This window comes from Stigmatopora nigra, chromosome 7 (assembly GCF_051989575.1).
Source record: "Stigmatopora nigra isolate UIUO_SnigA chromosome 7, RoL_Snig_1.1, whole genome shotgun sequence".
Taxonomy (NCBI): Eukaryota; Metazoa; Chordata; class Actinopteri; order Syngnathiformes; family Syngnathidae; genus Stigmatopora; species Stigmatopora nigra.
The window spans coordinates 3,387,237-3,411,492 of record NC_135514.1 but is presented as its reverse complement, the minus strand read 5'-3'; the positions used below and the strand labels follow the sequence as shown (position 1 = coordinate 3,411,492).

General features: G+C 36.4%; 1 protein-coding gene across 3 annotated transcripts in view; it reads right to left on the bottom strand.

Annotated features, from left to right (window-relative positions):
* Window positions 1-24,256, bottom strand: part of znf407 (zinc finger protein 407) — a 100,899-nt gene that overhangs the window by 24,539 nt on the left and 52,104 nt on the right. For 2 of the 3 annotated variants that reach the window (XM_077720806.1, XM_077720808.1), the window contains exons 6-9: window positions 15,051-15,217; window positions 9,912-9,995; window positions 9,225-9,345; window positions 5,971-6,149 (exon numbers count right to left, since the gene is read on the bottom strand). In XM_077720806.1, the coding sequence (XP_077576932.1) occupies window positions 5,971-6,149; window positions 9,225-9,345; window positions 9,912-9,995; window positions 15,051-15,217 (551 nt within the window). Of the gene's footprint in view, window positions 1-5,106; window positions 5,151-5,234; window positions 5,277-5,970; window positions 6,150-9,224; window positions 9,346-9,911; window positions 9,996-15,050; window positions 15,218-24,256 lie in introns of those variants that run through there. The other variant, XM_077720807.1, reaches the window with a different exon arrangement.

The following is a 24,256-nucleotide window of genomic DNA, read 5'->3' as shown; positions in this document are numbered from 1 at the left end:
ACTGTGTCTGCCTCCATTTACACATATTTAGCAAAAAAATAAGAAGGAAAATACAAATGTGAGTGTAGGAAAAAAACGAATAATATATGATACAGTTCTATACCATCAGTTCAAAGGATAAAATGTGTGCTCATAGGTCAGACGGGAAGATAACTTCCGATCATCTCCAACTGTCTGTGCATTAGTAAGTTGCGTGTGGCATTGAACACTTGATAACATAAGTAAGTAAGGAATTTTTAAGGGAAAAAATATAATGAAAAATGTAATATTTTAAAACAAATCTCAGCACTACAGTGTGCAAGTCTCCGAGTTGTCATTAAAATTAAGTTACAGGCTGCTTTAAGTAAAGTGTATAAATAAGTATCACAATAAATTGAGTATACCGATAAGACCACAATAGCGTATGTATGACCAAAAGGAAAAAGGAAAAAGGAAAAAGAGGAAAAAAATAAGAAAAGAAATACAAAGAAAAATAAAATAAGAGAAAAGGAAAGAAAAAGGAAAAGAAAAGTTTTCATTTGCTTAATTTTTTTATAAGACATTAATATTTTTTTTATATTTACATATAAAGTACCCCTATTTTCAAGTTACGAAAAAAGTTCTGAAACCAATTAATTCCGTAAGTAAAGGTACGACTGTAAATCATATTGGGGGCCTGGTATTGAATTCTGCTATATGCTCAAAGGGATTAGCCCTTATATTTCATACACACATGCACACACAAACACGACACACATGCACATACACACATACAGGCGTAAAGATGAAACAAACAAAATGTGAATCTAATAAGGAGCTCCAGTTGTGGTTTCCCGCTATGAGCACAAAGCTGGAGGTGTCAACCCTGAAAGTAGCATTATTTTATAAATGCATTGAAAAGTAAAACAGTTAGAGAAAGGCAGCCGGATAACTTTGTCTGTAAGGACAGAAGATGTATGGCTTAGGGTAGATAGTAGCAACAGTAAATGATTACCTTTTTACAAACGGGGCCTTTGTAATAAAATGGATACGGGTGAGTATTATCAATTCAGCAGCCTAGTGAAGATAGCATTTCTGAAGCCACAGCGAGGGTGATCATTATCTACACAGGGACCTGGATCTGTATTCCTCACTTGTAAGCACAGGAGGGTGAGTTTGAGACTTGCTTGCATGTATGTGCTTGGAGGTAAGGGAAAAGCTTTGCTAGACTAAGAGAGGAATCAATCCATATATTTTATGCCTAATGGTCCAAATCAAACAGAAATGATTGAGATTCGACAGTTTATGTGAACATGAAATTTCCAATATGCTCAAATATACATACTCGGGAAAATAACTTTTACGATTGGGGATGTTCTTTGTGTGCTTTTTTCATGTGTACTATATTGCTTTATTGCACCCCGAGCATCTCCACTAAATTTCGCAAGCCAACGAAAATGCCCACACCACATTTAAGAGAAGTCAAACAGAACATATAAATAAAATACCAAATATGCGGTAGTGTAAGTGGATGACAGACGTCACTAAGAGAACAATGCATTTACTTAAACTTATAGCAAATATAGTCAATACAATGTATAGTATATATCTTCGAGCAGTTTGAATCACGTTCAGAGTTTAAAACACGAGGGACATTTGAATTTTGAGGTACCTTTGAATTGTGTCAAATTAGCATTACTTCTGAACTTAAAAACAACTATAAATAGCAGATTGTATATCACTGATAAGCCCCTGTTGCTTTACTATTTGTATAAGGTCCAATCACTTTGGGACAGCATCAATGATAAATTGATGGTCACATCAACATTGACTCACTCTGTGGGACAACTAAATTGTGAGAGGTATAATGATGAGAAAGAACAAGAGAAAGTGCGGGTGAGAGAGAGCACTGAGGTGAGGTCTCATTAGAAGGTTACCACTTCTTTATCCTCTTTGTTCATTCTTGCTCTTTTTTATTATAAAGTTGTCAAAATACATTTCATGGCCTGTGTGAAATTGTGAATATGCCACACCCCTTTTGAATGCTAATTTATCCTTTTAGATTTAAACTCTGTGAGTGGCTTCCCTTGCCCTTTAATTAGGCTGTGGGGAGTCGACACCAACACAAAATACACAGACTTTTAGACATGCACACGTTCACTTTATAACACTTGAACACAAGCTTACATGTAAGCACACCCCACACACAAAAAAAAGGAGGATAGGTTTTGTGTACAAGTGAAAGGGATTTTTGATTATTAAAATAATTTTACTAGTATGGCTTTATTCTTAAATAATATTGCAATTTCATGAGGTTATTATTGATGTTTTCTATTGTATGTTTAGCAGCTACAGCTGCAGAAAGTGTTATTGCCATTAAATAAGGGTTGGATTGATTCAGAGGGGGCACTACTGAAGTGTTCGATATGACATGCACAGCATAATGACATGAAGTCATTCCATTCTAAACATTTTTTTTCAAAATCTAAAATCTGCAATAAGACACATCCAATTTTGCAAGAGAAGCCCATGAGGCAGCAGGAGATAGATGTTTGCATTTGTAGTTTAGAAGCTTCAGTGCCTATCTATTTGCTAATGAGAGTTTTGTGATATGTGCACTCATTAAACCTAAATAAAAGTGGTTAAAAAAAAAGAAACATTTGCAATAGATTAGGCGTAGCACTCCCTAATGTTCACGAGGCACTTGAATTACATCCATCAGTTTCATCATGAAATCAGTGTTGAGGCACAGCACAGATTTATGTTGACATTAATCGTACTTTGCAGATGGAAGCAGACTATAAATATAATCCCAGAAGAAATTGAATCAAGCCTTTTACTGTAAAACAACTATTTTGTGTACAAAAACAAAATAAACAGACTACTGAGCTAGACGATTGAGAGTTTTATATTTATATCACCTAATTTCAGTGCTTTTTCACAGTTAGTTCCAACGAAGTGTGTATGTAGAAATATATATACACACACACACACACACACACACACACACATATATATATATATATATATATATATATATATATATATATATATATATATATATATATATATATATATATATATATATATATATATATATATATATATATATATATATATATATATATATATATATATATATATATATATATATATATATATATATATATATATATATATATATATATATACACATACATACACACACTCACATACATACACACACTCACACACAAAAAGAAAAGAGAAACATAACTAACACTGAAATTAACCTTTGCCCTTTTATTTTTGCACTCCAAAAATAATTTGGCCACAAAAGAGGGAACCCAGTGGAAGTAGCTTCTTGTTATGTTGGAAATAAGAGGGCACTTAATTGGGATCTGATAGTCTAATAGGCAGGACCTCTGATTACCAACTGCACATTGTCTTAAAATAGCCCACTGATTAGCAGTCAGGGGATTCAATTATGCTGGGATAGAAATAAGGGCCCTTAATAGGCCACTGTATCAGAAAACATAGGACTCGGCTTTAGCTAAAGCGCTGATAATTGGTTGTTTAGTTGAGAAAGTTGAGCCTGCTGGTAATTAGTGATGCTTCTGCTGTGTCTGGAGAGTCACCAAACAGACGACAAGAGGAAAATAAAGATAAAGATACTTGGTATAGTAAAAGGGGGCAAAGGTCAAGTCCAAGTTCGCGAATAAAGCACCTGAGCCAAATACAGTGGACATGAGGAAAGATGTTGCTGGAAGGGGTTGTGCAAGCTTAATATGTGTTGAGATTTGACTGATTAACAATTGGTTTAGTTCTATTCGTTATTTGTTCCAAGCTTGTGGGACAAGCTTGGAACAAATAACGAATAGAACTAAACCAATTGTAACTATGGGCAGTCGGTGGGGTACAACCTGAATCGGTTACCAGCCAATTTACCCATTCAATTCCCACCTCTAATTTAAAGAGCTTTCTAAATATATTGCATGCAATGCTATTAAAATGATTTTAGTTTGAAAAAGAATTCTGCTTTCATCCCAGGAAAGAGCTTAAATTCAAGTTGTGACACTGAATAAAGAAGGGAAGATAGAACAAGACATGGAGGAAGAGAGATTTATATAGGAAGACATAGCAGCAGGCAAGACATTTGGGTGTCAATCAATACGATGGGATTGCAAAGACCTGTAAGAGGGGTGCGTTTGATCTGTGTCTTTCAAAGGGGAAAAACCAGGAAGGGACTTCACAAATGATTTGGCTCTCACTGCTGGCTCTACTGCCACTCTGACAGAGAGCAATCACATGCAGGTTAATTCAACATCCACCTTCTTAATCATTTTTCTCCTGTCTCTTTCGTTTGGTCTTGTTCTGTCTAGTTAGATGAAACACTGTGTTTTTGTCAGCACTTGACCTTTTTTGAAAGCTGGAAAGATCACAAGTGCAATGTCAATGATTTTTCCGTCTAACCAACTCTAGTTTAAATACTTACGTATTGATAATGAGTTTCTTTTCCGCTTATTCAATGGCTTCTTTTGTTCAATTAGGAAAATCATAATCATAAATTGTGGTGAACACTGCCAAGGCAAGGCTTTGCTTGGTTATTTTTCTATTTCATATTGTTTTGTATGAACATTTAATATAGAATAATTCTATTGTAAATCCTGATCTTCTAAGTGCAATTTTGACCACAAACCAGATGACTGTGCTTGATGTGGTTATTGCTTTTTATAAGTGTCCTTGAATTTCCTGAAAACAATTTGGGATGACTGCTATGTTTTCTAATAGCTAACGATTAAAAATGTAGGGAAAGAAAAAAATCTAATAAAAACAAAATTTGTCTCAGGAGAAAAGGTCTTTGGAGCAAAGAAATTGAATGATACTGAGGTAAGGGAAATTATGAGGTTAAAGCCTTTAAAGAAGATCTAGGTTCGGGTTGAAAGGGTGAGGTTTAGTTTTAGTTGTAGTTTTAAGATAGAGGACAACCTTGATTTAAGGGTAAATAATTACCCGTATTGGCAAAATTCAAGTTTTCAGAAAGGACTAAAGGGTTTCAATAATAAAAGAACATAAACGGTGCAAAATTGCATTCTATTCTTTCAGTTTGAGGTCAGAAGGATAACAGGATAAAGGGTACTTTCTTTGTTCTGGTGGAGGACAAGAACTGTGTCAATTGGATTTGGTGGCTTTTCAAGGACGAATGCAGAGCACTGGGTTTAAACAAAAAAACAAACAAACAAAAAACTATAGAGGAAGAACATGATTTCAATGTCTCTACGGCGGGAGTAACTAACTGTCAGGTAGGACTAGACCAGCAGTCTTTGAGCACTGTTTTTCTCTTTGTGAAGAGCAAGACACGATCCCCAGACAAAAAGAACATTCAGTTAGACGAGAAGATCTGCCCTCTAGAATTATATTGCACAGCCTGGGAGAGTTAACATAATGAACTAAGAAGTCTTTAGCTATATGTTATTCCCATTTTTTTTCATGTGATAAAAATTCCGTGAGGATAAAAAGTATTACAGGTTACATTAACTTAAAAAGAAAATATCAAGACAATGTAAATATTGCGAATGTGGTAATGAACAGTCACTGGTTGACAATGAAAGCTTGCGATGGAGATTAGATATGAAAAAAAGAATGTGTTGCTGTAATAGTAAATATTGTGTTTGGCTACTTGATGATAAGTCTAACCTAAAAAATATTAGATATGGAACAAGATAAAAATTGACAACATTTTCTAATTATCATATTGACAACCATTTTGATTGTTTGAATAATCATTTTAAATGGATTGTTTAAGATAAATTGGGCAATCCTTATTTCACCCTTTTAACAACAATTACCGTCAGGTTTTTGTTGTCTTTAGTTTTCTGTAGATTAACCTGGGTGCAAGCAACATTTTGATAACATCGAAAATGATGAAACACACACACGCACAAAACTAAACCAGAATATTGGCTACATATAAATATAGCCAAGTAATGGGTTAAATTAAATTCAACAGTTGAATCCCAAATCATTACATACCTGCATGTAGGTAAGCAAGGTCTGGATTCTCAATTTCAGGGTGGATGTCCTTTAGGTGGTTGCGGAATTCTATCGGTGAGTTTGTGCCAAAGTCGCATTTTGGACAGTTGTACATCTTCACTCCTCCATGTTTTCCTGTATGGAGAATATGCTTCCGAATGTTCTCAGCACAATTGGATCTGGCAGAGAGAGAGAAAAAAAAAGTATTTTTTTGTTACTTTTAAAGCACCTAACACCCTACCACGATCATTTTTTTTTCTAGATCAATGACGAAGCTCAGCAGTTAAGTATGTTGATAAGTCTTGAATTACTGCATGGTGCGCCGGTATAGTGATTCCTCAATATATTGCGGTTCATTTTTCATGGATTTCGTGCATATTTGGGTTGTACTGATTAAAACCTTGTTGTCTTGCGCTCTACTAATATTACGTTGGCGGGCTACTCGTGATCGACTTATTGAGCGGCCCTGATGCATATTAATGTATTCATTAATGTTTCTAGTTTTTATCAATTACAAGGGTTTTAGGGTCTTAGACCTTACCCTTGCCATGGAATGTGGGAGTATGCAGGCATGGGGAGACCATGGAAACTCCACACAAGTCAAAACCAACAAGAGATTTTGTTTACTTAAAGAAAAATGCAGATGTGATTGTACACACATGTTTGTTCAAAGACATCATGTAACTAAGGAAACGTGACATTAACCCACCTCCCCCCACCCACGTACACACACCATTATGTTTTGACAGATGGGATACTCATGCTCAGTTCGGACCTGACATTCTCAGACAGTATAATATGCAATTACTCTCCCTTATCACCTTGGCCGGGACAATAAAGCCTTACTGTGCCATAGCTCACACTAGCTGAAGAGAAAATTTGTTTTCACTTTTGCAGCAACACCGATCTCCATCACAGGCTATATAGTCCACTGAAGCTCAAAAAGCAAACCCTGGGTTGTGCTCAAGCTGTAAATATATCTATGAACACTAGCCATTGATCAACTTCGAGGGCAGGTCACAAAGATGAACGGTGTGCGATGCTATGTTAACTCTAATATAAACTGTTCATTAAGTAGTAATCCAATGTATTCCATTTGGCAATTCTTGATAGGTGAAATACATAGTGTAGAGTAAAACTCATCCCAAATTATACTTGAATATTTTACTTTAATTTAAATACTTTAATTTAAATGTATGTATTTTATTTTCATTGGACTCCTTGTGCAAGGGAAGTGGCAAAATCTCATATATTTATTATAGTGACAATAAAGGCTATTGTGACACACAAACACCTTTCTTTATAAATATGTATATATATATATATATATATATATATATATATATATATATATATATATATATATATATATATATATATATATATATATATATATATATATATATATATATATATATATATATATATATATATATATATATATATATATATATATATATATATATATATATATATATATATATATATATATATATATATATATATGTATGTCATAAATATATTCGAGTATGACTATATATTTTCACATTGTCAAAATAGCAGACATGACTTTTCTAACAAAGTTGATTAACAGATAATTAAATATTCATATAGGTGAGATTTATTTTGCAGAAGTGGAAGTAAAATGTGTATTTAAGGCAACACTTAAAACTTCTGAAGCGAGCGTAGGTGGATTCCTAGGGGGTGTACTATCTCTTAGATATGGTAATGGTGTAATTGTCATATTAAAACAACACAGTGAGCATTTAGAAGTCAGCAGGTGCCACAGTTAGTGAAAGCCCACACCAGCCCTCCTACTATACACTGTATTAATTAGCCCAACACTATTTCAACTTCCTCCCCCTTCAATGCACTCACCATGGGAATCAGCCATACTGATGCTGAGTGCGTACATCACCACTTCTTTCTAACTCTGTCTCTCCCGCTCTCCTGCCCTCTTTTATTTTAATATTTTTCATATTTCTTCTCACAGCATGCCTATGGTAATTGGAAAAGTGTAATTGAGAGGCACTAGTGTAGAGGACAGTCAAATGTGTCTGAGTTTGTAAAGAGTTCCGTGAGGGGCTTATTTAGATCAGAGGTGTTTTTTGGACCTTTTCCTACCAAGAAAACCCACTAATAATCATTATCAGCTTCCACATACTTCCCTTCTCCTTAAAAGGTTGCAAATATTTCTGCTGCTGTCAGGAGGCGTGTCATCCTCAAAGCCACCATAATTCAAACTAAGACAGTATTTCCAAGTAAGTGAAATATGTAGGACCATTCCATTAAGTCATTAGTTGGTAGCAGGAGTAAGAGGTTACATATCAATTAGATAGTTCTATTTCAACTATGACATCAAGAATATAAATATAGTAATATTATAAATATCAAGTATAATACATTTCGAAATTTGCATAAAACAATACCAAATGCATCAGATCATCGGCAGCATAGGTCTGCAAATGTAATGAAAATGTCTTTTCAACACACTAAATAACTTAAATAATTGTCCATTATCTATATTTTGTCGGAGGCTCTGGATGACATGATAAATACTGTCACGTTTCTATATTCTCATTTATATGTATTTTAAAACCATTCCTTTCTGCATATAAACTTCTGTATGGGTCAAATAAAAAGAACATTTATCAGCCATTTCTAGATTGTTCAAAGTACACTTTTTGGATGCACTGTAAAGTTCCTCCATGAATGCACAAACGTGCGAGTTCCTTAATTTAAATAACAATATTTGATTAAAAAAAAAACAATTGGAAATAATACAATGTTTAAGCTTTGTTAAGTATGTCTTAACGTGGTGCATTAAATGCCTTCATATAATAACACTGAGAATTTCCAATTACATTTCACATTGATCTAAATGCATTTAAATCTCTTCAGAATCAGACAAAAAAAAATGCCATTCACTGGCAATTTCCTGTTTGACTAACAATTCAGTAAAATGGTGTTTTAACGACATGGATTTGTCAGTGCCTGTGACATTTTGTCTGTGTGTATGTTGGCAAGATGTGGATGGAATTTTTGATAACAAAATCAAACAATGTTGGAGATTGGTACAACCCTTATTTCACCTCCGATATTCAACAAACGCCTACACATACGCATACACAATGTAGAAATTGTTCAACAATGCCACCTACTTGCCGAACACACACATTCCCCCAAATACCTGCTCTGATCAATCATGGTCATAAGAACTAGCAAAAGTGGGCGGGTCAATTATTAATACCAACCTGTAGTCGCACCAGGGACAACGGTATGGTTTTTCCCCAGTGTGCACACGACTGTGTCTTGACAGGTGAGACTGTGTTGTAGAAGCAAAGTTGCAAAGTTTGCATTTGAAGGGTCTCTCTCCTGCGTGATCAAGAAATAATAATAGTTTTTAAAAAGCAGTGACTATATTTGCAAGTAAAACAAAAAGCAAGAAAACAAATATTGTTGATGAATTGAGACAGGAGAACATGGACAGAGGGGCAAGAAATTGGTTAGTGTGTTGACCGTAAGACAAAATAAAAGGAAACAAATTTCAATATAAAAATGTACATGTTCATATGAATAACAATATTAATACTTGAGTACCTGACTTAATAATTGAGAGCAGTGTTATTTCACAATCTTACAAAAAACAAACAAACAAAAAAAAAGAACGCCATTATTGACAGTCAATCTAAAATAAATGTAATTTTCTCTGAGCGACAGACTGACGTGGTGGAAGGATAACTAAAATTAAAAATCCCAGTTTTGCTGGTACACATGCCTATCACTGACAGCAGCATGTCACACTGATGGATCCGTCTGTGTTTGTATCATAGTTGCTAAAATTACGTACAGGGGAAAAATACAACTTTTTATCATGAAGTGTCACTCTCAGCCCAAGATTATTTAGTTCATATTTGTTGGTCTGTGTGTGGATTCCTTACCTGTGTGCTGGCGTCTGTGCTTAGTGAGAGCGTGCCGTGTACCTCCAGCAAAACCACACAGGTCACACAGGAAAGTCTTTTCACCTGAACGGTTATAAGAAGTTGTCATTAGAGAGCTCTACTATAAAATACATTTTGAAAAAAATACCAAAAAAATAATTTCATACAGTGTAGTAAAGATTATACTTTGTATAGTTGGCACCATATGTTTAGTGATTTTCAAAACTGAGCTGATGAGCACTCACGCTATTGTTATTTGGACAATGACAACATGCTCACTGATTCTCTATTTGAAATGTTTTAAGTTAAGGGCAGATTCTACTAAAGCTGCTAGGTAAATACAGTAATCCCTCGAATATTGCGGTTAATGAAGACCAGCCATGGCAGCGATAATCGAAAAATTGCGAAGTAGGGTCACCCCTATTATAACTACATTTTTTTTTTGTCTGAGGCCTAGTAGCAAGAGTAGCTTCCTCTTATGAGTTTCAGTGTGGATTTTCACATTTTTAAGAACTTAAAAAATAAAAATAGCAGAAAAAAAAAATCGCAAAAATGTGAATTCACGATGAATTAAGTCACGAACATTGAGAGAAGGCTGAATATATTTAAAGGCCAGGCACCTATAAGTACAAAGGGGAAATGTGTTAGAATGGATACATGGACAAGTAAACAGCACAAGTACTGTAAATGCATGGATAGCAGGTCGAATTGTCTCACAGTTGAGGCATGCAAACGTCACAGATCAGTAGTGTATACCCATCAGAGCTCTCACAGCTAACTAATTCCTCCAATCAGATGGATCCATGTAAATATGTCAAATGGGGGACGGAAATTGCCAGTGTGGTTTATTGACTGTGATAAAATCTGAAAAGCACCGCTGAACATAATTACATACTTGTCAGAGCCATAAAAATTAGCTTTATTATCAATGGGATGGTTTTCTACAACTTCATTTGGGGGCGATGCCTTCCAGATGGGGAGCGTGGAGAGCTTTTTCACACTCCTCCTTTCGCTGCATCTGGCATTGTCATTAACAGCGTGATGAGCTCCCTTTCTCTTTTTTTCTTTGCTATTTGTGCAGATGTAGTCACACACTTCAACCCCCTTCATGCACACACAGGCACACACAGACACACACATCCACACGGAACACACACAAAATACACACTCATTTGGGCTACAATTTTGGACAATAATGAATAAGAGCTTTTGCAGAATTGATAAAATTTCAGTGAAAATTATAATAATTGTAACATTTTTAACTCAAATTCATGATTATTTTTGTTTTGTTTAAGATATTTAGTTTTCATACACAGTACAATAACAGATCCCACAGGACAAATTACATTTAAGATATTTTAACACTTCTCTGATAGATTGAACTGATTTTGAATATACATTTCACAAAGAAACTCCATGGCACGTCAAATGGTGTGGTCGAGTTATTACTAAATGTTACTTCCAAAAGAAGGATGTGTGAAGGGGAGCCATGTCCACAATACAAAACGTTCAGAAGTGACATTATTATGTTTATCATTTTTATTCTGATGTCATTTATTGTAATGTCAATATTCTACATTTGTTTGCCCATTCCCAAAGGCTGGTTGGAGACAACTCGGATTGTCTCGAGGTCTTCCCATTATCCTAAAGACCTAATAACATTCCATCAGTTTTGGCTGCAGAAACAGGACTGCCTGACTTGTATACAATGTGGGTTTAAATCTTATTAAATATTTTGCCGTGATCTTGCGTGAAAATGTCGATAATATGGGAGCGCTTCGCAGTGGCTCAATGCAGCCCTTCCGTTCATAGCCTGTATCTTTTCTTGACATGTCTGACGTCCAGCAGTATTCTGGTAGAATTCCAGTTATATTGATCGACTGAGGTTATCAAGACACACATTTTCTCATTCATTAAACTCCTAAATAAAACAAATACCGTTTTTACTCACATATTAACCGCCTTTGTCTGACAAAAAAAAATTATGACTGAATCCAGGGTACGGCTTATATGCACAAAAAGATGACATGCACAAACATGCAAGGTAACAAAACCATAACACAATAATGTCATGACGCTAGACAATACGGCTAAACAAAATTTAGTTCAACATGTATGGATGAAATTAAAGGGGAAAAAAAGTGAAAAAGCTCACATGTGCGTGTCACTGCTTGCTTAAGGTGCCGCCATCTTACTTAGGTTAACCTACATATTTCAGTATGTTTGGCCTGTAAACCCTATGTGATGAAATCTTAGTGCAGGTGATTATGGTAGTAGCTCTTTCCCTCTCTCCATCTCTCATTTCACTCAGAACTTCACAAACTCACCACAGAAAAATCTATAACCATTGATCCTTATACCTAGCTTGGTTGCTACAATTATTCTTGAGAATTCTTGAGGAGAAAATATTGATAATAAATTACTTGTATGCTTTTCATTAACTGATCTGTTGTAGAACACAAGGCAGTGCAGCAGAGGAGTTGTACACTGTTGTTGCTCCTAAATTTGAGAGCTAGAGATACGGCATACACACGAGAAAATGCGGTACCTCATATACATAATTCACCTGAGTATTTTGGTATATAAGTATTAGCAATTTCTTTCTTGAAAGAGGAGCCTTGCTCTTTAACTATCAGAACACTCCTGATTCTTAAACGAATTAAAAGTACAAGCATTGAAAAACAATAAATTGTATTTGAATCCAAACAATACGACCTTTATTTGTGTGTGCGTTTTAAGCATTCATTTTTCTTTTACCCTGTACGTGTGTGTTTCAAACTGAGGAGTCTGCATGCTATAATTGCCTCCCTCATTAGTTATGTTTTAACAGGAGAAGATGGGAGGGCAATTAATTTTATCGCTTAATTTTTGACATGGAATCTGCTGCTGTATTGATGTGCTCACCATTTTGGCTCTCATTTTTCATAGAAATTAATTGACAAAGTATGAAGATTTATCAGCATATCGCCAGATTAAGCGACAACTGAGGCAATGAGGAAATCAATTGTGGCCCTGTCGCTCTGTTCAATTCCGAATAAGCCCCATGCTTTGCAACGCCCCAAAGCTTGAAAAAAAAGATTGTTGGGTAAGATGTAGCACTTAGTTATTTATATGCGTCGCTCATTCATCAGCTGTTACAAATGACCCTGGTGACTGAAGAATACAGAACTCCCCTCTCTCCAGCCCCGCCAAACCCTCACACACAACTGGTGTGCGGAAAAGGTGATTACCGTATTTTCACGACTATAAAGTGCACTAAAAAGTCTTAAATTTTCTCCAAATAGTCAGGGCGCCTTATCATCCAGTGCGCCTTATATATGGACCAATACTAAAATTGTTATAACTATAAAATAAGATAAATGAGTTGATAGGGTACACCATCGTCTACAGCTCTCACAACTACGGCAAGTAGCCCCCGACTCTACTATTTTCCCTGTAGAAAAAGTACTGCGCAGCGACTGCTGAGATATATAGTTCTTTTGTCAATACACCCAGTATGACGGCAAACGCACTTATTTGGTGCTCGCCATCATTCTGGCTGGATTTACAAATGAACTCTTGCCGCTAGATGTTGGCATGGACATCGACATCAACACAGCTTTACGAAGGGTGGCAGGCAGCGCTGGGGCAAACGTGTCTGCTCGCATGGTTGTTCGAGCTTTTGCCAAAGCCGGCATCATCTCTGTGGAGCCACATGGCAATGACGGTGACTCTGAGAACGAAGAGAGGGGACCCGGCATTTTTTATGACTCATTTGGACAATTTTTCAATTTGGACACAAAAAATGAGGACTTTAATGGATTTGTGGGTAATGATGACGTGAGCACAATGGGTAAATAAGTTTAAGGGTTAGGGTTAAAGCTGGGTACCCGGTCATTTCGTCGACGGACACTTTGTCGTCAGACAGTTATTAAAGACGGTGCATCCTTTGTGTGTGTCAAATACAGAAATAGCACTCGTTACTGACACTGCAGCTTTAAATATGATGCGCCATAGAGTCGTGAAAATATGGTAATTAGAAAAGCACATAAATCAGAAAGGAACAATGCATACAGTTCATGGCAATAAAGTAAAGGTTGGTATTTTTGTGTTTTCCATTTTAAACAACAAGGTGATAACCATTTGGGATAGGTACTGTTACTCTACATGGAACACAAAGGGTTTGACTATTAAAGAAAGGGTACAAGGTGATAGCCTTATATTTGTTATTCAAATTACTGATTGTGATTACTGAGTGTTCTTCATACAAGAAATAGTTATGGTACACAAATAAGGAAAACTACCACACAGCACTCCTGGTGACAACTGGGTGACAGCAATGCCAGCCACTTGATGGAAATTGATGAATGCTTGAGATAAAAAAAATATATGTCTAATTATGTCAGTGGTGTCTTGACATTACATCACAGTTAAAACCCATTTAGAATAACATCCAGCAAGTCTCGGTCTCTTAAACACCCGGCACTTTGACGAATAGTGAGCTTTCGTGCGAGCATTCAGTCAGGCTGTCAAACTGGTGGCTGCTACAGTGTCTGTCACTGACTTAAGCGGCATGTATGGGACATTATTTAAGTGGAAGAAAAACTGCTTAGTTGTAACAAATAGGTTAACCCAGTTCTCAATTATTTTCTGTTGCCACCCAAAGAAGAATTAAATTTAGATTTAAATTTAGTTTCCCTGCCTCCTAAATTGTTATTTGTGCTGAGTGACCATAAAGCATTAATGATGATCACTAATGTCAGTGAAAAAATTGTTAAAATCTATAATAATTTTATCCACTACAAATACTGATATTAGATCAGATTGTACTCAAATTAAAGAGTAAACAGCAATTCATATACTCACGCAGTACCTGAGAACTAATATAGAATAGATTTGAAATTGGATCATATGTGTGGTGATTTGCTTTGCAGACACAATGGCAAAAAAATAATAATAATAAATATTTTTTAGCCCACTAAACCTGAATTGTTGACGATGAGGGGATGAAGAGGTTTTTTAACAGCCTCGGTCAGGAAAATGAATATAGATCGTCAGCCATAAATGTCTACTTTTGTGGTGTTAATTCACATGTTAATGCAGAAGTAAATCAATATTGAATTTCAGGTAATAAAAAAAAAATAACACTAGCTTTCTTACCAGTGTGTGTGCGATAATGGTCTTTCATGGCTGACAGGTTGAGGAAGGCATAGTGGCAAGCTGGCCAGGGACACTTGTAGGGTTTTTCCCCACTGTGCAGTTTGAGGTGGTTGTTTAGGGCCCACTTTTCACTAAAGGAGCGCTCGCACAACTTGCACTCGAACTTCCTGTAGGATATAGAAGGTACAGAAGGAGGAAAGGGGGCAGGGACAGAAAGTGGACAGGGGGAAACACGGTTATTTACTGATCCCAGCGCTGACACAAAATACTGAAAAGTCTATGTCATGAGAAAGGAAATGAAGGTTGCTGGGTAGTTGTACTTGTAGTTGCAGACCTTAGGACCATTTGATTGTACGCTGCTTGTACGTATTGACACACAGAGACATACACAACATGCACACGCAACCCCACGACTCACAAGCACACACACAAGAATGCAGTTGGCCACTGGTATGTCATGTCTGTATAAGCAGGCATTGATTTTTCTGTCCTGACCTGCCACCTCCACCATTTATTCTCTGCTTTCCACCAGGACCCAGAGGACTACAGAAATTCTGTTACAGTCCACACACCTACACACATGCACTGGGGGCCTGCAGGGAGAATAAAGTTCACCTGTCTAGCATCCCTGACCACTTAGCCAGGGTTAAATGAACAGTTATCAACATTTTACCCACCGTGTCTCTCTAGAGGCTCCTCTAATCCTGTATTAAAGCTTCTTTATATCAAAAACTACATTTCAATGTTTGGTCCCATCTGTGATCTCATCATCAACATTATTAAAATCCATCTTTCAGTCAATAAACAACATCTAACTCATTAGTATAATGAGTGCTTTCAAATCACTTCCTTTTTTGTTGTGTCTAAACCTTATTTTAAGGAGGGAAAACAATTACAACAAAAATATTCATCTGTAAATGAAATGATATCACCACGCCATCTAATAAGTTGATAAATATTATTTCATTGAATAAATATCAATATATCTATAATGAATGGAAGCATAAAGTATATTGTAGAAGTGAGACACAGTAAAACAGTGCAGTTATAGAGCCGTGCACAACATAACTTTCCAAATAAAACTACTGGTAATTATTGTAAAAAAAAAAATAAAACTTTACACTGTAGGTTAAAATAGCTCCCTACTTTCATTGCAAAAGATGCCTGTTTATTGCATGCCATTTTAGTTTCAATATTTTTTGCATCAGCTTGTGTTTTTTGTATAGAAACTGTCACAAATGTCTGATCTCATTTTCTGAACCGCTTTATCATCATTAGGGTCGTGGTGTCACAAATGTAAAATGCATTTTTATAATAAGTCAGCATGCTTCTGTTCCTTAGGCTGACACCTACAATATTTGACAGTAGACACAATAGACTTTGTTGTCTCATTTGTCGGTTCTTTGCAACTATATTAATTTGCTGTGTTATTAAGCTTCAATAAACACAAACAAAGTAAGTACAATAGAAAAGCTTTGGCTTTAATTAATCTTAACCCCACTCTATAATTTAGACGCAGAATGACTAATGTGCAAGTCCTGAACAAATGAAGTCAAATTTTGTGGAGCATTTGTCTTGCAGGCCCATGATATTTTAGGGAGGGTGACTGGTTGTCTTTAAATTCTGATTGTGCCGTTTAATCCACATGCTATCTGTTTCATAGAGAGCTGGATGACACTCACCTGAACAAATAATGACTCCACACAGCATGTAGCATGTGTCCGAATCAATAATTCAAACTCATACATCTTCCTTACTGGAAGAAAGAAATTTTACGATGTTGGTGTTGCGGTATGGAGTGGGGGATAAAAGGCTAAATGTGTCCCGGCTACAATAACAATCTATATTTTGCATTAAGATGGCTGTGATTTGAATATAAATGGTGTAGTACGTAGATTTTTAGCACACCCACAAGAAAGGAAGGATAAACTATAACATCCTACCATTCAACTCAAACACTTATTAAAAGGCCTTATTTCCTTCATAATATGACTTATGGGAAACATAACTTGACCAATAGATGTAGATTTTCAAATGTATTTCCTGACTCCCTGCGGTATTTAGAGAGCAGCGTTTTGCTTATGCCACCATAGGTGAGGTAAATAAGATGAGTGACGAGAGGCCATCATTAATTGTAAGCATTATGACCAACACCCCTGCTTTATGAGTTAAACAGGCCATCGTTTATCATGTGGCCTAATCGCAAAGTCAGGAAAGGACACCCTGACATGGTATGATGGAAGAAAGATGAGAGCCAATGCATAGCATACGAGAGAAAAGATGCATTTGCACCACCATAATTGATATCAGTGATGGTTTATAAGGCAGAAAAGAGGTTTGGGTCTTCATTTTTTACGGGATCAGATGGAGTGCTTTCATATTGTCCTGGCTAGATTTTTTTCACAATTCACTGTCTCATTCATACATATGCACGTAGTTTCTAAACAGCCAGGCAGGCAACATGCAAGACTCATCAATGGAGGAGGGCAGAGAAACGGAGAGAAGGCCACATATACACACACACACATATTGTATATACACACACCGCAAACGGATGATGAACACAGTTGTTCCCCTGGCCATGACAATTGTTTGAAAGCCATCATCACACCAATCAAGGATGAGAGAAATGTTTGACGGACCTTTCAACATTTTATTTTTTTATCTGTCTAGGGTGTTGGCCAGTTGGTGAGCGGAACTAATCCTCTAACACTCTCATGGCAACACAAAGACAGAAAAAAGAGGGGGGCTGACTCTTGCCTGAAGACAAACTGACACAAACAGACAACTTCAAAGTGAAGACTGTTGTTTATTTGGCAATGAAAAAGGAGAAGAAAATTTATCTGATATGCAACTGTCAGGGGAGCATTTTCACATGCAAAATAGCGAGTGAATGAGAGAGATTACCTAGAGGGAGGAACATGACAGCATTCACTAGGGTCAGGATGGATCATCATCTTCAGCCCCCTACTGCCTCATCTCTCGCTTTCTCTCCTCACTGCTCTATATTTGTCTGTCCGCGTCCCTTAGTTTATTTCTTTCTCTTTCCCTCCTCAGTATTTTCCCCTCTCATCCTGTTTTAAGACTCCATCACTCTGCTCTTTGACAAACTGTCATCTTAAATCCAGACTAAATTAATTGAATGAAGATTAAATCATTTGGCTGGTAGCACTGCAAAGACCTGGTCCAAAATGTGCGCCCAAAGAGATGGCCTTTTTTTTTTTAAATCGAACTCACTTGAAATCCAATTTGATTGTTAGGCATGTGGGGGAAAAAGCTGAACAAATAAACTGTGTCCCTTCTAAGCATGGATATTGTCTGAAAATAAAATACAATTAGAATAATTCAATTACATTTACAGTTATTAAAAAAAGCTTAGAACTTGATGTGGTTCTAACATTCTCACAAAACAAATAAACCTCTTGACTGCCGGTCTGAGCAAAAACTTGATAAAAACACTCCTGCAAAAGAATTGGCTCTACTGGGAAGTATAAGAATGATTCTGATGGAGGGTCGGTTTCAAGACCTCCCAAGAAAAACGATTAAATGTATAAGACCACAACAAAGGGGGTACCTGTGTCTGCATAGTATTGTAGATGAATCTCTCCTATAGTGGACTGCTGCATATGACTGCAATATAAATAATGACACACACCAGAGATGGTGTGGCTGATTTATGTTTACCTTCTATCCCAAGAGGTGGGGGAGGAGTGGAAAAAAATGATAATGAAATAAATAATAAAAAGGCTGAGCCCATCTGATAAGCCTGTTTATGCTGCTCTAGGGCAAATACAAATTGTCAATTTAATGAACACAGTAGACATGATAAAAGCGGGGTGAAAAAGCCTTCTGTTTGACAAACAATCAAGAAATGTGAATTCACATCGTTGTGTTGTTATGTACTCTATAACTTGGTAGACAAAGAGGAAAAGGAGGGGACATTAAGACAGAGGAAGAAATTGGCAACATGGTGAAAAGGCCATGAACCTATGTGGGGGTCCTGTTATGGTACTGTTTTTTTTTTTCTTTTTAAGATATAAATAACATTTTGAAACCTTACTTTCAAAAATCCTAACCACACACTTTCTTCTGCTACACAAGCTGCACATCTAAAACACCATATCTCCTGTTCATCTATCAAACTATCTGTGCACCAGAAAGTTTTGTCTCAAGCTTTATCGCCACCACCAACCATTGGCCAACTAACACATACATATACGATGAATTGACATTCGAGCTCGATCCCGGAACGCATTGAGCTCAAATCTTAAGGTATTACTGTATTGATTTGTATGACAATTTGGCCCACTCTCAAACTCCCCATTCCCAACTTCTACACATTTTTTTTAAAGGTTTGAATGATTAGAACGTTATTCTTGAACATTTCAGTAAGGTTGCAATCAGTGAAATCCCTGAAAATGACCACAATCATGTTTAAGTATTTCAGAAACTAAATTGAGTCAGGAAGAATTACTATCAAAATTAATATTCCTAACAATAACTCAGCCCTGCAGCAGAGGACAGGATGCTCTTTATCAAACACTGATAGGCTTTAAATACAGCACAAGGCACCCATATCAGAATTGTTTCTTTCTAATAACAGGCTGCATTAGCACGTCGTAAATCAAATTACACTCTTAAAATTTCATTAGGGTCACCTGCCAGTGCTGCAGTGCAATAGAGATATTTATGCTTATATGCTGGAGATCTGCACTTTCAGGTTTACAGAGACATGGGGATGGGTGGGGATAAGAAAGAAAATTGGGTTTAAATCATATTTGCTTTAAAAATAAGGAGAACACTTAACTTGGGTAACATATAAATTGAAATGGCATTCATAGCCTTGCAAGAATGAACGTACCTTCAACAGTTAACAACTTGAATTAGGGACGATATTTCAATGTCTCAAAAATGTTCCAAAAAAATTAGAAAAATGCATGAAGTTGATTGACTAAGTCCCAAAAATCAGGCTAATTATATAACGCAAACACAGAGACTGCTAATACTTCAAATATGATCCAACTGTTATAAAAAAAATTAAAAAAAACGTCTTTATCATCTAATCATCACAATAATTCATTTTCACATTTTTTTTCGATTGTATATGCTGAACAATAAATTAATTCCTGTGAGAACATGCTTAATCGTTATCAACGGAACATACAAAAAATACAAGGAACAATAAATCATTATATATAGCCCTGAAAAGATAATCATTGTCACAGTTCCATAATGCAACACAAACATCTAATTTACATGAGTGTAGTTCATATTTTATTGTAGTTATTTCCTTTGTAGCTCAAAAATAGCGGTAACGGCAAATTACCTCTTCTTCCTGACCGGTACAAAATTCAGAGTTCTGGAGCCAGAGCTATCTTGTACATAAATGTGGCACATTGCAAAAAAGGACATTTATCCAGAATTAAGTGTATGTTTATGTGTGTTAAGTGTGGGTCTGGGTGTGCTAGAGCAGGAACAAGTAAAAGAGCAGGTCCATTCTCTCTTATTACTGGAATTGTAATTCAATGATCACCTTAGATCACATGTGTGCCATAAATCAGATAGGCATGACAGAGGATGAAAAATTGTATTAATAATGTGAAACTTATTATACGGACCCAAATGCTCCCTTGATGAATGACATTGTTTAGGTTAGACAATGATTGCATTTCAAATATTATTTATGTTTGTGTTTTATTTATTTTATTTTTTTGCTGGAGGGCTCAGTATGTGTGTCGTGGACATTGCAGCAGTGGCAGATTATTTGGGGGGAAAGACAGAGGTGGGGTCCCCAAGCTTCATAAAATATTCAAACTATTTCTCCCACTTCTCTCTGGAGTCGACGGGCAGTGACTTGTTGTGGAAATAGGGCCTCAAGACTGCGTGTTTGTGTGCGTGCGGAGGTGTGTATGAGAGCAGAAATGGAAGTATTCAAAAGATGATTATCTGAAGCATGTGTATCCTCGGAAAATAAAGCATTTACAGTAGGTCAAAGATTTTTGTGTTAAATTTAAATATAATAGTGCCCCAAGATACGACATCCAAGTGCCAAAAGTGTATACACTGCAGTTTGTGCCTCCATTCCAAAATCATGCATGTATCCCCACTCCTTGTGATTATGCATCGTTTTTCTGTCTGTTTCTTCTTGTGACTAACAATTGACCGGCAACCAGTTTGGGGTAAAAACTGCCTTTCGCTAAAATTAAATTTGGATAAGCTTGAGTACACCGGCACCCTGATAAGGATAAGTGTTGTTGAAAATGAATTCATTTTCTTTACAACAACTTGCAATATGATTACTTACATGAACACCTAAGTGTTCACCCAGTGTCTTTAATGCTACCATATTATGGTAATAATGCTGAATACTTGAGAAAGACTCTCATGGGCTCAAGGTAAACTAAATTGGACCTATGTATATTGTAGATATGTTAAAAAGTGCAGAGTAACCACATACATTTACATCATATAGTGTAAAAAGTACATGACATACTGTACGTATATGATAAGTGCACGCACAGACCCAAATATACATATACACGCAAAAGCATGGGGTGGCAGTGGCTCAGACCCAGCTGTGACCTGTGTCCAGGTACTCAGGAAAACCGCTGTTAACAGCAACGATTGATGATCTAATCAAACTGTCCCCACAGCAATTGGCTACAACAGAGGAGAGTCTGGTGGGTTGGTGTTTGGGAATCATTCGAAGGTGAGTAGTAGTGGGGTGAAAGCAGGTGGGGTGAAATATCCAGGAGGCCTAGTGCATGTTTCCTGTTAGTCCAAATTGAGAGTGACAAGCTCAATAGTGAAGCCCCCACCCAATGAGTAATGGAGGAAACTACATAATATTTCTTCCAGAGGACGTCTCATAATCATGGAAGCCCCAAAACAAGTGCAACAATCCTGTCTCAATATTACACTTTGATTCAAGGTGGTAGGGGATTACTAAATAACGTGTAACTTTGAGCCTAGACATTTTGAAGCTTGGCCCTTGTGTCATGTATCGGTTGTAGCCTGTTACTCACTGGCCCTAATAATGCTGGTACGATAATATTTATGAAAAGAATATCTATATTGTATTTTATTATGTAAAATTATGATAGACAAAAATATGGTGCATAATGTTACATCTGTGAAGAGCAGAATGGTAAGATATTTGTAGCAATTACTATAGCAAATACTCATTAATTCATCTTCCATACCGCCCCATAATTTAATGACTAGGCAGAGACAGTGGCTGTTCACCACAATTAAAGCTTTGTCATTCAAAACTTTTGTCATCATGCGTTGCCCACATGTTACAGCCCATCCCAAGTGCAGCTTTCCTTAAGCATTTGTATGTTTTAATACTATTTGGGTTTTATGGAATAGGCTGCAATGCATGCAATCTTTTAATTGAGCATGATGAAGCACACTAGATTTGTTGCAGGTGAACATGAGGGCTACATCTCCAACCGTATATATTAGGGGTATCCAAGTTCAGTCATCGAGGGTGCCCCTGAGAACCGGAATTGGTGACCTCTGCTTAGACACTGGTGGCGGTATGCGTAAAATAGTTGCTTGTAATCTGCCATTAATAGGACGTAAAAAAATGCTCCCGTGTCCTGCTGATATGCAACTGCAACATATCACATCCCTCCCTTTAATTGTCATAAGAGAACAAATGTTGTTTTGTTTTAGCTAGGGTGCTCCCAATGCTCGAGTGGTTAGTGCATCAGCCTCACAATTTTGAACGGAAAACTGAAATAATCTCTTGTGTTATTGTTTATATAAGTTAGCGGAGGAATATGTAGTTTAAAGAAAAACATGTATAGCTAAATAAAAATATACACAAACGAATATATCTAACCATTACATACAGCCACACAGATTGGTAGATTTGAATCATAGATAGTGAGAAGAAGCCTTCTAACTTAATAGTGGCTTGTTAATCGCTGCCTGTTACATGTGTTAATCACCTTCCCCAGGATATATCCACGAATGCCACTTGCCTGTCCAGTTCACATTAATTTAATCACGGCACAACAAATTCTTTGATTAATTGGTTCATTAGTGATGCCTGGCAACATCCATTTCTACCATGACAGTTTAATGTTTCAATTGAGAGGAAAAACAGGCTGGCAACAGGCCAGTTTTTGCCTTGTCCCACTCCGCTTAATTCTGACTAGTACAACCAGTTGGTCTCACAAATATGTGTCATTGCGTAGTATAAATCTGTGGGGTGTCCACAACATATGACATAAATATGAATATGAACTGTGTATACTTTGTTTTTATGTCTGGTTGAAGAATGTAAACTAAAGTGGATTGCATTTTATCTCACCTCAGCAAAAAAAATAATAATAAATAAATAAAAAGTTAAAAGGAATGATTGTCTTCTCTTAGCCGCCAAAAAGAGGACGATGCTTTTGTGAGAAGATGAACTGCTGCAGCAGAGTTGGTTTTACAGGTCAAGGTCATTTCATTTTGGCATGATCAGTGGCTTCCAATTTTGGCAAAACTTGTCCAGCGATAACTAATATCATTGTTAGTAATAGGATCCAATGGGGCCATACTACACCATGTTACAAGGTGCTGGGTTTTACTATCAACAGACTGACTAACACAATGTATGCGGCAACATTGGCAAAGAGATAGGACCGATGTGACCTCTGAACAATTTTCTCACTGTTGCCATTCTAAAATGTACTTTATCTAACTAATGATGAGTTGAACCACAGAGGTGGGAATTTATGCATTACAGTGTCAGCAGTATACTTCCCTAACACACTGTATGCACAAAACACACATATCTTGCACAATTCTGCACCATATGCCCATGACAACTGCATAAAAATCGTTCCCAAGTGATGGTGCAGGCTAACCCATAAAAACTTAATGTATCTAATTTTCTAGTAATCAAACTTTTATAGACTGTGATGGCTTTTAAACTAACAAATTGTAATTATTGCTTAATTTTAACAGCAATATTAGTGTGATCCTTCATTCTCTGTGTGTTCAGTCTCCATGAAATATTGAGTAGGTAAACAGTGGGTCGGTGTCCATGTAGCTCACAATTGAAAAGGTGTAGGAGGGCCTGACCAATACTTTAGTTGGGAAACTACAGATATCTCTGGAAACTGATTTTTATAATTTTGAGCACATAAACTTGTTCATTGCTGCAGGAAAACTACTAATTAGCGTTTTTAGCAATGCAGTTTTGTTGT